Raw genomic sequence first — 16,768 nt, forward strand, 5'->3', positions numbered from 1 at the left:
CAAAAAGTTTCACAAGCTACACAGGAATATATAGTCTCTTTGGTTCGCTTTCATGTTCCACCACTGAGACCCCAACCTACATTTGATGGTACAAGATGCTGTCTCAGCACAGATTTAATTGAGACACAGGAGAGTAGCAACGGATAGGGTAGGAGGGGAAAATGTTGTGAAGGTACGAGCTTGAATGCGTTATTTTCTATCTTGGTCAAAAGGCTAGTGAGACAAGAGTCTAGCAGCTTCAGCTTCTGGTCTTAGTTTAGAAATGGCTAGTAGCCGAATATAGTTTTAATTAAAAGGTGATCCATGTACAAGAATTCGAAGAATTTTTCCCCAAACTGTCTGGACCACTTTCCACTATGAAAAGTTAACTAATTTTATTATTATTATTTTGCTTTATAGGGCTGCATGAGAGGCATATTAAGTTCCAAGGCTAGGGATCAAATCAGAGCTGCAGCTGCTGGCCTAGGCCACAGCCATAGCAACTCAGGGCATAACTGCGAATGACTCCACAGCTCATGGCAATGCCGGATCCACCACCCACTGAACGAGGCCAAAGATGGAACTCTCATCCTCATGGATACTAGTCAGGTTTAATTTCACTGCACCACAGGGGTAACTCCCTGAAAAGTTAACTAATTATTAATTTTCTCACCCTGAAAAACCAAAGCTGCTTTTCTTTTTAAGAGTCCACTGTGGAAGAATTATTTGACCTTGGACAAGAGGTCTCCCTGTACGAAAAACTTTCATCCAGACCTGAATGGTTAAGTAAGCATTTCCTTGGGATATAAATTTGTAAATCCTAGGTGAAAACTCAGCTCACTTATATAGACACTATATGATCTTGTCCACTCAACAGTTCTTCGCTGCCAAACTGTATATTTGTTCGTTTGATATACTAGCCCGTTGATTCAGCAAGAGACTGTCACTGTTAGACAAGGAATCAATTTGCATAGTCTAGCAAGAGCGCACACATTTGTACAGTTGGCAGAAAACTTACTGTATCGGAAACTCACGTAATGTCGCCATCCTTGTTTGCAGCATATTAATACAACTTCAAGGAATATCAGTTCGAAAATACCAAGCTCAAGAGGTAATTTACTTTTACTGTGAATTCCCAGTGGTCCAATATTTTAAGCTATTAAGAAATATTGAGCAAGCCTAACTATATTGAAAAAGGACAAACAACCAAAGAATAAATAAGGCCCAGCCAAGACGGAAACTTTTGATAGACTATAGAGAAGAAAAACCAATGATATTTTTACCAAGACTTACACTGTCTTAGCAGTTAGACAGGGTGGGGTTGCTCATTACACTTTCAAGGGTCATTTTCAACAAACTTATTTCAATGATTTTTGGGGGTTATTTACAAGTGGTGTAATAAAGGTGTGAGAAGTGGGAGACATTTGTGATATCCTGAAATGAACTGGGTGACAAAGGCTGGAAGTTCAGAGGGATATAGGCGAGGCCTGCATGAAATTAGTACCTTCCTCCTGCATTCTGCTCTGCTGGCTCTGCTTGCTGAAGCTCAGCCTGCCCCCGGCTTACTTAGTACCGTCTTGTCCTGCTTTGCCTTCTCAACCTCCTGCGGAGTCCCTTCTCCTCTCCCTCACAAGGCCATCTCTTCTGCTCTGATGGTTTTAACACCGACCACAGGCTCAGAAGGCTTAAATGTCTGCCATCAGCCTGGAACTCCTTCTTGAGCAATTTAAAGACAGATCTCTGCATAGTGACTGACACACAAAAAAGTTACTCAATAGCCGTTAAGTGAATAAATTAATGCAACATAAAAATGGATTTGTGGGACCTCGTTGGGAGACATGTGGAAGAAAGTTGAGGTGTCCTAGACAAGCCCATCCTGAGACAGGTGAGCTGTCCTGGACAAGCCCATCCTGGAACAGTTGTCTTACACAAGCTCATCCTGAAAGAGCTGAGTTGTCCTAGACAAGCCCGCCCTAGAACCCAGCTCAGCAGCTGCGCACAAATGTATGAGTGAGCCCAGACAAGACCAACAGAACCTAGAGGCTATCCATAGCAGACCGAGCAAAACCTAGAAACTATGAGAAAAATAAATGTGTTCCTATTTTAAGCCATGATGTTTCAGTGTGACTTAAAATACAACGAGAGCTGGTGGTTCCTGGTCTACCTTTCAAGCGAGTCTTTCCTCCTCGAGGGCAGATAGCACCTCTACCTTGTCATAGGTGTGTCTGATGACCAGCCCCATCCCTGTTTGGACAAGACAATAGATACCTGTTTACAAATAATCAATTCTCTGAATGGCGACTGGAAGCACCGAGAGTCATTTGTTGCCTCTAGAATCAACATAGCAAATGGCAGCTTAAACTCCAAAGAAAAGTTTGTTACTGGAATAGGTCAATAACAATGATAAATATGGATTATTTATTGTTGACAGGCACTGTGCCAAACGTGTGGTCTCTATAAAATAAAGATCTATTTCGTACAGATGAAACGTAGGCTTTATGTTTAAATGGAGTCCTAATTGGGATGGGAGACAGAGCTCTTTTAAGACACCAGTAACTGCTCCCAAAGAAAATGGTGCACTAGAATAAAAGGCTGCCAAATGATTCTGATTTGCTTTGGGGATTTTTTTTCCTCCCTCAGCAAATATTCTGGGTATATTTAACCAATTATCCACTAAGTGAACAGCTAACCACGCATGCCAATTAGAAATTTACTGAATCAGTTCATGAATCTTCTAACATGGATCCAAAATGCTACCTTCTCAGAAAAATCAAGCGATAACAGTGGGAAAGTGGCTAAGGAGGGACAAAACATACATGTTACCGCCGGGCAGCATCTCTCACTCCTACTTTTTGCAATGCCCTTTGTTCCTTCCTTGTTGCATGAAAAGAAGTAGATTTTGTGCACAGCCTGAGGCAGCCTATAGACAAATGTGCTCCCTCTACCAGTGGCCTGCTTGAACCCACATTATCCTATAGAAGGCTGCGATTAGGCTGGGCTTTCCCTGGCTAGATGATTTCTAGAAAGGACTCCAGGAGAGGGACCATATGAGCTCCACTACTTCTTTGCTTCTAAGTGTTTCCTCCATCAACTACTTTAACTAGTGGTGTGCATGCACGTGTGCGTGCGTACGTGTGTGTTCACAACTTCTTTCAATGACAACTAGTGACTACAAGGGGCATGTTTCACTTTTCTCGGTGCTCTGTGTTGCTGGAAGGGTCCACAGTGTCTGCAGTCAATGGAGGGTCTCTGAGAGAGCTGAACTGAGACATTCCTGCTCCAATGAGGTCCCAGTCAAGGATCGGCACAGAACCCAGGGGAATGTGCTCACGCCAAGAGGAAAAGATGGAGCAAATAATGGCAATATGACTATGTGTTCCTATAACCTGGCATTTCAGACAGACTAGACTAAGAAGGGGTCCAACCTTCATACACTAGATCACAGCCTTCCAAAGTGGGCACAAAAATCCAGAGCCTAAATGGAACCTCTGAGCTCTGACTGGGAGCACCTGATGACCTAAAGACAGGTGAATTCTATCAATACAGAGCCCCCCACCTCAGAACATGGCACACCCAACTCAACGTCACCGTGTCCCTTTTCTTGGGGAGCCAGCTCCTGGCACAAGTGGTTAAGGCTGCTTCAAGATCTAGTGGAACCACGAAGAAGAGTATGAGTTTGAAGCATTAGTCCACTTAAGGAAGCACTGCAGGAACAATGACTTGCATTCAGTAGGTATTTATATAGAGATCAAAGGAGAAGAGCATGCAGCAAACCTCAGGAAAGACCTTTGGTTGAAGCCCTTGCCTACTGCTTATACCAACACTAAACCCACGATGTGGGGAAAACCACAAGGAGTCTTCCAATGGATCTGTTGGGCAAGTGGACTCTGTGGAGAGGAGAAGAGAGGACTACAGTATGTTTCTAAGCAGCGATTCTCACCAGCAGTGGATGAGAAGGTGCTGAGCTCTAACACGGATGGACCAGACAAAATCATACTAAGTGAAGTAAGCCGGAGAAAGACAAATACCATATGATATCACTTCTACGTGGGATCTAAGATATGGCACAAATGAACTTATCTACAAAACGGACTCGGAGACAGAAAACAAACTCATGGTCACCAAAGGGGAAGGTCAGGTGGAGGGATAAATTAGGAGGTTGGGATTACCAGACATGACTACTTTATATAAAAGTACTTAATATAATAGATAACCAACAAGGACCTATTGTACAGCACAGGGAACTATACTCAATATCTTACAACAAATTCTAATGGGAAAGAACATAAAAAATACAAACATACATAACTGAATCACTTTGCTGTACACCTGAAATGAACACAATATTGTAAATCAACTCGACTTCAATCTAAAAAACAGTGAAAGCAAACAAAACAAAACAAAAGATGGGGCTCATCTCCTTTCTCATGTCTTGCACCTGAAAGGGGATCAGGAGTCAGACCAAAGGATGAGCCGAGGCTCCAGAGATGAAAAGATATGATTTCAAACCCCATTTAAGACACACATTAGCCCTGTGACTCTGGAGAAGTTATTTCCCATCTCTATACAGAAGTAACCAAATCGTGTCCTTCAACAGTGATGACACCTACCTCATGGGTTGGGAAGATGAGCAATAATAAATCTGAAGTGCCTGGCACAGAAAAAAGGCTAAGAAACTGATAACCAAAGATCTACCCAGAGCACAGTATGGAAAGTCTTGCACTGACTGCACCACACGAATGCCCGAGACGTCCTTCTTCATGGTTCCGGAGGGAAGTGACCACTTCATGGAATCTCGCTCCTTGGGAAAGTCACATGGAACAGTCTCTTGACAGCGACCCAACCCAGTTAGGTAAGATTTTCTCTTCCAGCACCTGTAAGTCAGTTCTCACTATGTAATGAAGTTTTTGACATTCACAGATTTAGGTTAGCAGGTATTCGGTGAGCAGAGGTTTTAAGGTGGAGGGTCAATTGGCCTGAAGTGCTTAAGAAGTGGCCCACAGCTGAATACCTGTACACCAGCAGAGTGAATCAATCCCAATTCTGACACTGCGAATTGTACAGCATTTCAACAGTCATACTTGATGAGAATTTGCCCTGTAAACATTCTGAAATTCAACGTTACTGCTTCTTTGTTCTCTGAAGAACAGGCTACCCTTTTAATCCATGGTTTTTCTAACAGCAGGCCAAAGGGCCTTCCATCTCTGGATACTACAGTGTATTAGACGACGTTTTTCAGTAAGACGATACTGAAGTAACTGGAGGATGAAATGGGAGCTCTTCCTAGGACCAGCGTCGATACGAGACGCGTCCTCTTGCAGTGGAGAGAGAGCAGCTGTGGGAGGGAGACAAGGTACGTTGGAGTATTGGCTCTACACGTCCCCGTCTGGTGACCTTGACCAAGTTATTTCACAACTCTTGAGTCTCTGTTTCCTCATCCATGAAATGGAAAGAAAAAATTAACCTCCTTAACCTCTAAGAATTTTTACAACACTTAAGATAACGTTAGGTAAAGCACTTGACACTGTAAATTCTGGATAATTGCTGGTGATTGTTTTTGTTCCCATTAACCAAATGCTAGAAAACAGGGGTCTGAAAAGTGATGAAAGAGAACCGGCTGCCAGTGTCTAAACCTCTAGGTATCATCTAAAACTATAGAGATGTGGACCGGCTCAGAACTAGTCTTAGTAACTTTCCCACGCAGGGTGGAAGTTTCGATGTGCTGACAAAAACTTGAAGCAATAGAATGACCTTTTTAATATGCAGCATCGCTCGTTCTTCCATGCTGCCACTGGAGGTGATGAGCATGCTCTGGCTTAAAGAAAGAAGATTAGGCGAGTCACCACGTGCTGTTACTTCTCTGGGCACTGTTCTACTGCATTCAAATGGATTTTAGCTCCTCACTCGTCACCCTACTCTTTCTTTGTGCCTTTTGGACAAGGTCAGCTCCTTCTCGAGGGTTGAGGGTCATGTCACGCCCTTCGTGGAGGGCCACGCGCCACCTACTGCTAGGCCCGCAGAATGAGCAGGTACCTCGCGTCCCAGCAAAGCAGAGAATGGAATGTGAACAGCATTCCCCCCCCCCCCCGCCGTTAAACCTAAGATATTTCAGCATGAAAACTGCTCTGACCCAACAAACCCACGTAGAGGGCAAGAGGGGCAAAACTGAGCCTCTGAAGATGCCACAGAGGGGCAAGGGCAAGGGCATGGGCTTCGGAGGCCAGGAAAACCACTCTCCAATCAAGTCCGGCCTTGATGGCGGAAGGGATTTAAAATCCGGGCATCTCAGGTTGCTCATCCCTGAAATGTGGAGAGCAGCCGCTGCCTTACAGAATTATTGTGATCACGCTTTGCACGGCACTCTCCCCCCCATATACAAGTGACCCAGTGGAACCATTCTCTCTCTCCCTTCCTGCTTGGAGATCCGGTCTTCCAGACATTGTACTTCACTGTAAAATGTCATTCCAGACATGGTTGCTTCCGAGCTGCACATGCTTGAAGGTTGTCCTGGAGCTGTTCTGAAAATATATATCTTAAAATAGCTGGGGCTACGAAGTGGAAATAGGCTGGCACATGGATGGACGTGCACATGTGATTTTTGATGTGTTGAAGTGAGCGCGGATATTGGCTGTGAAGCAAGACCAGGGTAAGTGTTTGATAAAATGCAGGATGTAATATCTCTTGTTCCCCACTTGCCCGTGCGCATTATTCAAGCTGCATATTCTCAAGTGATTTACTGAAGCAAATCACAAGTGCATAGCCAGATAAATATCCAAATGAACGTATTCTAGAACGCTAGAGGTGATTCCTGAACACGGCCAGCACCAAAAGTCTTCCAGTCACGGCAAAGTCAGTCGGCACATCCGTGCTGCCGAGGGAACGAGCGGTGCGTGGATGGAAGAAGGTAATGCTGATGACAGGCTCTGGCGGAACTTGGGGACACCTGGTTCAGGAGCAGCTGAAAACCACTGTTGCCGTCTCACCCTAGAGCAGGGGCAAGCAGATCAAGAAGCACGAAAAAGTACTTTTTGGGCACGCTGATAAGCTCTTTTCCTGCTCCAGCATCTTCTTTAAGTACCATTACATGAGCTTCCTCCGACGTTTGCAAGCTGAAGCAGAGTTGGAGAGAACAAGGGTTTCAAAGATCGCTTGCAAGCAATGATGTTGGACACAAGGTGGCAGGTTACCACGCTCATATGGAGAAGCCGGATTCTATTTCTGGAAGCGCAGAGACGCAAGGGAACTTCAAAAAGGTAGGAGTGTGTGCGAAGCGGGGGGAGGAATGTGGATGGAGCCTTACATGGCCACACGTTCTAAAGGTCACTGCCTGTCCAGCAGTGCCCGCTAATCACAGGGCACCTCCTGAAGAGGCCCTCGCAATCAGCATGATAAGAATTCTGAATTGACAGCTGACAGCAGACAGCAGACCTTAGCCAAGGTGAATTTTCCCGAAGGCAGTGATCCCAAACCTGTTAGTTCACTGGAATCACCTGCAGAGCTCAAAAAGTATCCCCGTCAGAGTTCCCATTGTGGCTCAGCGGTAATGAACCTGGCCATGAGGATGTGGGTTTGATCCCTGGCCTCACTCAGTGGGTTAAGGATCTGGCATTGCTGAGAGCTGTGGTGCAGGTTGCAGGCGCAGCTCAGATCCCAAGTTGCTGTGGCTGAGACACAGGCTGGTAGCTGTCGCTCCAATTTGACTCCTAACCTGGGAACCTTCATATGTCGTGGGTGAGGTCCTAAGAGGCAAAAACAAAAAAATACAACACAACAAAAAAGTAACCACGCAGAACCTCGGCCACAAGAGATTTTGCAGTTTTCAGTGGACAGGTCAGCACTTAGATGGCTGCTTTTCGTATGACGTTAGGCCAGACGTCAGGATTATTTAAAAGGTCCTTGGGTGATTTCCATGTGGAGTGGAGGCTGAGCATCCTGGAAGTAACCTAAAGCAATGCCCCTTACAGCAGGGTCCACAGACTTAGTGCTGATCTGTGAACTTGCCACTAAGCACATTTTTTATTTAGTTCAGCTGACACTATTTTTCACAGAAAGAGAGCAATACCTTCTAGATGAAGGCAACAGTGCACTGATTTACATTCTGGCACAAGCTCCTCATTGTACTGCTAACAAACACTTGCACACCCAACCCTGAACCAGGGACCAGCCTCAGAGCGACACTTCCCTAAAGACAGCAGCAGGTGGGGGGGGGGGGTGCAGAGAGAAAGGGAATGGCTTTCATCTTCAAAAATGTACGACTTGGCAAAGCCCAGCTCTCAGGTGAACCTGCTGCTCAGAGGGGCTGACATGCCATTTCCAAGAGCGAACGCAGGGGATGTTCATACACAGGCACCAGAAGAGTCAGGTGTCTGGAAGATGCTGTTCGCCACTGACATGCCCAGAGTGAGACAAATTCCTCCTGTGTAAGACTCCTCCAAGCCTTTAACACCCTCCGAGGTACTGGGACTCAGTGGAATTTGGGAAACATGGATATGGGCACAACCTGTCTTTTCGCAAAGACAATCAGTGTTTCCTGAAACATCACTGGGAAAAGATCGATCCGGTCATAATTTAAGAACATGCGAAAGAGAGTAGCATTACATCTGCATTCGCTTCCAGCAGGCAAGTGAGTTCTCGTAAAAAACACAAAGGGCAAAATTGGAGCGGAAGCAGCAGCACACGTGGTCCTTCGCCTGAACAGAGGCAGATGTCCAGGCCTTAGGTTGGGACCTGAGTTGGGGAAACGGCTAAAAGGCATCCAGGCTCTCTGCATTTTTTGGATGTGGGCCACAGCCTACCTGGTTCATACCAAGCGGGGTCAGAAAGGCAGATTTGCTTACGTGGTTTATTAACTGTTGGAAAGGAAAAAAACCAGTAGGAGCTGCTGAGGCATCCAAGCCCCAGAAGCACGTTGTCAACACAATCCCAGCTGTGGAGGGGTCAGCAGAGGATGCATGGATAACTGCAAGATTATTTTCAAGGACTAGCATGTAGATTTAGACTCTGTTTGAAAATCGAAATCACCACCATCATTCATCCAGCAGACCTTTCCCAGCACATGCGCAGGGCAGTGTTCATTTACATGGAAATACTTGCGACGGATCCTCTGTTGGCTTCACACGGGACAACTATCTGGCTCCAGGACTAACCCAGGGAAATCGCAAGTCAAGAGTGTTGCACAGGAGAGCTGACTTCTCAGAAAAATATCGCCACCAGCACCACCTCCATGGGAACACCGAGGCTCAAGGCAGACAGCGGGCCCGTTGCTTCAAAAAGTGAATCATCATAGAATGAACAGTTGTTAGTTTCTACCGGAAGAGCCAGCCTGGACACTGAGTTGAGACGCATGTATCTAATGAGAGAATAATAAATGCCCATCCTGGCCTGAAATTGAATTATTGGCTGTTAAGTATACCTCCTTGATCAAATTATGAGTTTTCCAGAGAGTCGAAGTGATCCCCAAAATGTGACTTAATGTTGTGTTTGCTGCCAGAAGGTTGGGGAAATAGAGAAGAGAGGCTGTGTTCCAGTGCCATTACTAGCTACCTAATGTTATTAACAAGTTGTTTTCTGAGAATTAACTGACATGTAACCGAGAGAAACACATTTGAACACTTTATGGGAAGAGGGTAGTGTTTCCTCATTGCTCATCACGGAGGCGTTCAGATTTCTGGCTTTTTAATTTGATTTTGATCGAGAACAATATTTTCATCCCTCTTGCGCCTCTACAATGAAGGTGCCATTGGCTCCAATGAGCAAAGGAGACTCCCAGGTGTTGTTCAGTCATCCTTCAGGTCATAAAGCAAAGGGGAGGTGACCTTAAGTCATAGCTATTTTGAAATTAGAGGATTAAGAATAAAGTCGGTTACCTCTTCAGAGTCACCCAAACATAGGGCCCCATGTTTTTCTAAAAGAACAGGAACAGCCCCTCAGTTCTCACCTCCAAGGGGACAGACAGGGAATCCGGTTATATCCTTCCTGAAAAGTCAAGACCTTTTCAGACGCCAAGCATCAGAGGTTGCTTAGATTATTGAACTATTAGTCAAGATAGTCTTAGACCCATTGTTCTCAAAAGGCAAAGTAGTATCAAAATGAGAAAGACACACAACAGGAGGCAATAGAGTTGAAGAAAAGGTGAGGATTTAAAGAAAAACATTGCCATCAGCACATTCCTCATATTCTTCCACCTTCTTTCTCTCCTGTCCTTTAGACAAGACTGCTATTCATGGTGACATATTCTCTTTCCAGGATCAAGAGACCAAGGCATTACGAGCAGAACAGACATTGTGCTGGTTAAAAAATGTCCCCATCACACTCGGCCCACGATTTTACTTTCCTTGGGCTGCTGAAAGCTGCCGCACTTCATCACTGGTCTGGAGCACAAATAATTTTCTCCTCCAACCAAAGTCACTATGGTTGGATGCCTCTCTGAATAAAAAGGTTATGGATGTCCTGAGGGAGGCAGAATGTATGTATATATATTTCAAATCACACGAAAACAGGATGCTAGGAAGGAGGCCAAATGCTTGATGAGAAAATGGTGACAAATCCCCGAGCTTCGTTCGTTCGTAATACCGTCCTGTATCGTGCAGACACCTTTCAATTGTCATCAGAAACTTCAATCCTAAAAGCAAATGCTGGGAATTATTTTTCGCTGTAGATTTTCAACGTTATCTACTTGTAAGCATGTGTAACTTGGTGTGATTCTTCTCAACAGTCTTCAAACATCAGGAAAAGCCCAAGGACTGGCATTTGGGAAGCAACAACTATACTGATAATAGATTGGTTTTCAGAAGTTACATTTCTTGTTGGCACACATGACAAGGAAAGACAAAAAAATGAACAAAAGACTAAAGCTACAAAGATTATACTTTCTCTTGCCAAGAGGCTCCTGAACAGTAAAAAAGATTTTGGTAACAATCTTTGCTCTCAATGTGGTTTTCTTATAACAAAGAGCACTGCTGATGCTGGGCCAAATTAGACTCCCAGATATTTGTATGGGCTTCTTCAGCCAAATTCCAGTACTTAGATAAGATTACCTCGTAAGTGGTTTTCATGGAAATAAGCACATCACTGAAAATCACAAGTATTTGGAACAGACTGAAAAACTTATTTTGGAATAGTTTTTGGCAAAGTTGTCCTTAGTCCTTAGTCCATCCTGAAAAGCCAGTGAGATATTTCTATGTGTAGTTTGACATGAATTCTGAGGGCCTTGGACACAATACAAAAGTCTTTTAAAATGATAGATGATTTTGAACAATCGTGAGAAGTCATCTGTACCAAATCTCAGGCGATCATCAAGTATGGAAATAACCCGGCCCTTAGAAAAACATTGTGAACTAAAAAAAAAAACACCAAGACATTGTCTATAACAATGCAAAAATACAGAGTTCCCGTCGTGGCACAGCGGAAACAAATCTGACTAGGAACCACGAGGTTGAGGGTTCGATCCCTGACCCCGCTCAGGGGGTTAAGGATCCAGTGTTGCCGTGAGCTGTGGTGTAGGTCACAGACGCGGCTCGGATCTGGTGTGGCTGTGGCTGTGGCTCAGGCCGGCGGCTGTAGATCTGATTAGACCCCTAGCCTGGGAACCTCCATGTGCCGCGGGTGTGGCCCTAAAAAGCAAAAAGACAAAAAAACAAAAAACAAAAAAACCCACAAAAGTAGTTGGTAGATTTTATCAATTCAGTAAGGAAGAAGAAAACTAATTCCAGCTTTATCACAATACCCACAGAGATCTTTGAGCTAATTTAATTGTTTGCAAGACTTACCCAGTTCTAACTTTTATACTCCCCCCAATTCAAATGAATGTTTCATTTTTCAGTTGAGGGCTGTATAAACACAATCTCATTAGAAGAGGCCATCCTGGCAGCTTGGCACTGCACATATCAAACAGTGGAGAGTTGAACCACCCTGTCCATTGCCTTCACCTGCAGTGGGATTGGTGGGCCTCCATAGCCCAGGTCAACGAAGGTCTCATGCTTTGGCACAGGGAACACAGGAGGAACTCTCTCTTCAAAATGCTTCACGTGAGAATAAAATGTTTCCGTATGGACATAGTTTAGAGCTGAGAATCTATCCATTTGTCATAAAGAGATCTTTTATTTTTACCAAGTATAATAAAATGTTCCAGCAACTGTAAGAGAGAACTGAAGACAGAACCTTACAGCATTTAAAAACCAGTCTTGCAAAAATCTTCCAGGTCGCCACAATGGCCACTGAACCCTTCCAAACCCACAGTTACTTCACCTCCTGGCAATGATGAGCTTCGGTATCCTACATGACGTAAGCATGTTAATTTCTTAGCATTGTTTCCTTATTTATCCAAGGTCTCATCCACGCCATGCTTTCTTTCGCCCCCATCTAAGGTCTTCAGGATCCTGTTAATTTGCACAGAGATCAAGTGTATTCATTTTAAAGTCTGGGTTCACCATTAGCTTCTGGACCCTTGTTTGAAAGGGGTACAGTAAGATGATAAATAATATTAAAATGTCATCCCGGAAAACCTCTAACGAATCTAATACTATTTAAAATAATTCATGTGAATAAGGACGGAAATACTAGCTTCCCTATTCCGGACAAACAGGCAGGACAACAAGACTAAGAGAAATCTTCAATCTGAAAGACGACAATGCCTATCATCAAAGTATACCAGGGCGAGGCTGGCAGCCACACAATGACAACCAGAGCAGAAAGTATCCAAACCCTGGAGAAGAGAGTATAACCGCTATGCATTCTCTAAAGAATTCTTCATATCTGAAAACATTCATAACAGTAGTCATAATACACTCCACATGATATTTTGAAAACTAATAGATCCTATCAAAATAATATGTAAAGAGAAAAGGGATGGGATCTTAAATGTAGTTATTCAGCCGTTTCATTTTTAAATCCGAGAATCGTTCAAACATTGTGAAGTAAGTTTCTAACCAACTGTTTCATACATGGCTTATCATACTTACTCAAATCAACTTTTATTTTTTTCTGATAATGACCAAGTAGAAAAATAGTATAGTATCTGTCACACAGACACACATATCTATATAATAATAGAATTACATAATAAATAGTATATTTCTATAACACAGATACTGGTTTGTGCTTGTAAATATATATCACACACATAATTTTACAGAAAAGGACGAAAACATTGGAATGCATGATATACTGTAAGATAATTGTCACTGGCTGAATTTTTTGTTTCATTGAAACATAAAATCGAGTTAGTAGTTGTTCTACAAAACCACCAAAAATGTGTTTTACTCACTGTAAAGGGTCACCATTTACATCTCCCGATGAGTAAGGGTTGACACCAAAGCATAAGTAGAAAACAAATGCAATTGCTCTATTCAATTGCTGAAACAGAATTAAAGATAGAAAAACGCACACTTCTCATTTTCCGCCAAAGAACACTGAAAGCTCTATGTGGAAGGGAACAAAAAGGGGAGACTTTGAGATGGGAAAACGTGCTGCCAAAACCACCGACTCGAGTCAATTTGGAGTAATGTCCTCAGACATCAAACTTTGAACAGAACCACAGAGCATTTTTTCCAGGTCAGAACGACAGTTGTACTGAAGAGCCCATAATGTTGCCAAAAGGGCAGCTGGAAACAGGAACGAGGCACTTCCTGAAATCGTACTGGAAGCATTTCTGCAAAAGGTACACTGACTGCCAAAGGACTGGTGAATTTGGCCACCTCCAGTGCCATCCACTGGTGGACTGCATGGCTAGTATTTGATCGGGGCCGGGGACACGAGCCGGTTGACAGTAAGTATGTCATTAGCATACACAGTATATTGTCTGCAGTGCCATTTTGGAAGTCAAAACAGACACGGATGGCAAAAAAAAAAAAAAAACCTGCACCAGCGGGTGCAATGTGAAAAATGGCCCTGCTGGATAATAGCTGAAAAGTTGGGGGACCAAAACCGGCATGCTCTCTGCGGAGAGACGAGGTCCTTTAGAGAGAGATTTGCAGCGTGGATGGCGAGGAACCCCTTATTGACCTGGGTTTACGAAACAGCAAGGAGAGTTTTCCAAACCTGTACTTGAGCTGAAAAGAAAAGCGAGCTCCCCATCGGTTCCCTGAGGCATGCATGTCACGGTGGCAAAGCGCACTGGGCGGGCAGGACATGGGCAGTCTGGGCTGCTGCAGCCAGCGGAGCAGATCATGAGAGCGTTTTTCAACACAATGCGGAAGGCTTGAGGGACGGGAGAAGAGGGAGAAAATTTGGGACAACCTTGTCATTATCTGATTTTGGAAGGGCCATTCCTCAGCCGACTGCCGCTTCAGGATGGCGAGGGGGTGGGGACAGCGTCGGCTGGATGTTGGCTACGGGAGCAAGCGACGTGAGCAGCCAAAACGGGGGAGGGTCAGGACCCCGGCTGAACGTGCGTCAGCTGCGAGAAGCAGGAAGATGCCGCGGGCCCGGCCAGAGAGGCCTGTATGATACAGTGTCCCAGCAAACACTGCACAACACGCTCCCTGGCGGGCCCCGGGGCCTCGGACGATGTCGGGGGCCGGACAACACACAGCAAGGCACAGTCCGAAAGAAAGAGAGAGAAAAGAAGAAGGAGGGAAACACAAGCAAGACACGCATCCGACGTGCACAAACCTTCGGGCTCTGTGTTTTCTTTGTGATGCACTTGCTTCAGCGGGCAGCAGAAGATTTCGTGACACTTAGCACGAAAGGGGGACTCTTTTTTCTTTAATTCCGCAGATTGGATGGAATCTTGCCGTAACATAATGTATTCCTGTGTGCCAGGGGGGGCGTCATCCAGAACTGTGGTCACCACATAACAAAATGAACTCAAGTTAGAGCTTCAGGAAAGCAGCGAACGTCTTAAATCAAATCTACTCCCAAGGAAGACTAAAGAAACCACATTCCCAAGAAAAGTGTCAAAGGAAAGCATTTAACCGCTTGGGGATTGTATTTTTCGGGGCTTAGTTATAATCCGAGAGCCCTGGGAATAGCTTACAGCTATACACATGTCTGCTGCTAGTACAGCGAAAACGTAACAGTGCTCAAACGTTCCAGAAGTGCAGGAAAACGTGTTCATCCCCCAAACCACATTGTATATAAATAAACACCAGGGAGAGACCACATGTTGCAATCAGAGATACAACAGAAATGTACACAGGTGAAAATGGCAAACGTCCACCAATGAAAAGTGCATTCGTTCACATTTCCTTCCTGGTCTGCTCCTGGTGAGGGCCCGACCTCCAGGCAGACTCAGTCTGACAAAAGAGGCAAAGGTGCAGCCCCTGGCTCTTTCTTTCCCCAGAAAGAAACTGGGCCTGTCACATATACTCCCCATATAGGCAAAACTGCCTAAATGAAGAGAAGACATTTCAGTTGAGAGCCTAAGAATCAACACTGGCTCAAAGACCCACCTTGAACTGTGGAAGAGCAGGGCCTGGTTCACCAATTTTGGCCCAAAAGACACACCAGGCCCCTGTCAGCTTTCTAGGCCCTTAGTGCATTTTCTGAAGGGCAACTGTGAATTTTTAATATTTCCTACGGACAGGAGTTCCCGTCGTGGCTCAGTGGTTAACGAATCCAATTAGGAACCATGAGGTTGTGGGTTCGATCCCTGCCCTTGTTCAGTGGGTTAAGGATCTGGCATTGCCGTGAGCTGGGGTGTGGGTCGCAGAAGTGGCTCAGATCCTGCATTGCTGTGGCTGTGGTGTAGGCCGGGGCTGCAGCTCTGATTAGACCCCTAGCCTGGGAACCTCCATATGCTGCGGGAGCGGCCCCAGAAAAGGCAAAAAGACAAAAAAAAAAAAAATTTCCTACGGACAAAAACAAGATATCTGCTTCTATAGGGTCTGCTGCAATATTCTTGAGCAAGATGACTACCCACCAAAGTGGGTGTAAAATTGATCTTTATCTGCAGAAACGGGGAAGTCACCCCAGAATGGAATTTTTTTCTCTTTCACATCCTTCCCAATGAGGCCAACCCCTTTTGTCAGGAGTGAGTCATTGCCACTAAAGCTATGATTCATGGCCAGCTGACTCATTCTACTCCCCCAAATGCATACAATTGGTGTGCATTTAGAAGGACTGATACCAGGAGCAAACTTCCTATGGGGAAAGTAATGCTGTGGTGTCTGTAACATATCAACAGCCTCTGGATGAAATTAGTTGGCATCTGGAGCTTCCGGTTTTGGCAAAAGAGTCCCAGCTCATCGGCTGGAAGCTTAACGGACTTTGAAGAACTTTCACATTGGTAGTAAAAATGGTATAAAAACCAACATAACTTTTAAATTAGTACTACAGGTTTAGAACAAGTTCTCGAGAGATTGCTGGTACATGGAATTGTTGTCTTCCGTTTTAAGTCATTGAATTATGCAGGAAGGTGATGAATATTTTAGTCAGTTCCCTTTCTATTTTCCTCTAGCGTCCAGCAGCACTAATCAGAAATATTATATAGACAAACCACCACAGCTTTTCCTGGCAGAGACTTCCCTTCATCTACCAGGCATATGACTATAACTTCTTAGAATCTGGTTAGAATCTGGTCACTGAATGCACGTCTTTGTGAGCAACAGCTGCTATTCAAACCATTTGCAACCATTTCCTGCCAAGAGCAGAGAGTTATGATAAGAAAGATACTTTTCAAATGCCAGCATCGTAGGTGAAGAAATTCTGGTTTTACCATACAAAATATTTAAGGAAGACCTCCCAAACTGGGGCCTCTTAAAGAAAAACAAACATCATGATTATATAGAAGCTCAGAAATTCCATTTTCATGTACTGTGTATAAGAAACAAATGTTAAGATTCAAGGACAA

General features: G+C 44.4%; 1 protein-coding gene across 7 annotated transcripts in view; it reads right to left on the reverse strand.

Moving 5' to 3' along the window:
- Positions 1-16,768, reverse strand: part of FGF13 (fibroblast growth factor 13) — a 495,908-nt gene that overhangs the window by 190,507 nt on the left and 288,633 nt on the right. For 4 of the 7 annotated variants that reach the window (XM_021080531.2, XM_021080530.2, XM_021080533.2 and 1 more), the window contains one exon: positions 14,590-14,757. The exons of the other annotated variants lie outside the window; for them this stretch is intronic. In XM_021080531.2, coding sequence (XP_020936190.1) covers positions 14,590-14,757 — 168 coding nt within the window. The remainder of the gene's footprint in view (positions 1-14,589; positions 14,758-16,768) is intronic. 7 annotated transcript variants of the gene reach the window in all.

The sequence above is a fragment of the Sus scrofa genome, chromosome X (genome assembly GCF_054392235.1).
Source record: "Sus scrofa isolate SSC_HxYL_T2T_F1_AM1 chromosome X, Sscrofa_HxYL_maternal_Yorkshire_Landrace_v2.0, whole genome shotgun sequence".
Classification (NCBI taxonomy): domain Eukaryota; kingdom Metazoa; phylum Chordata; class Mammalia; order Artiodactyla; family Suidae; genus Sus; species Sus scrofa.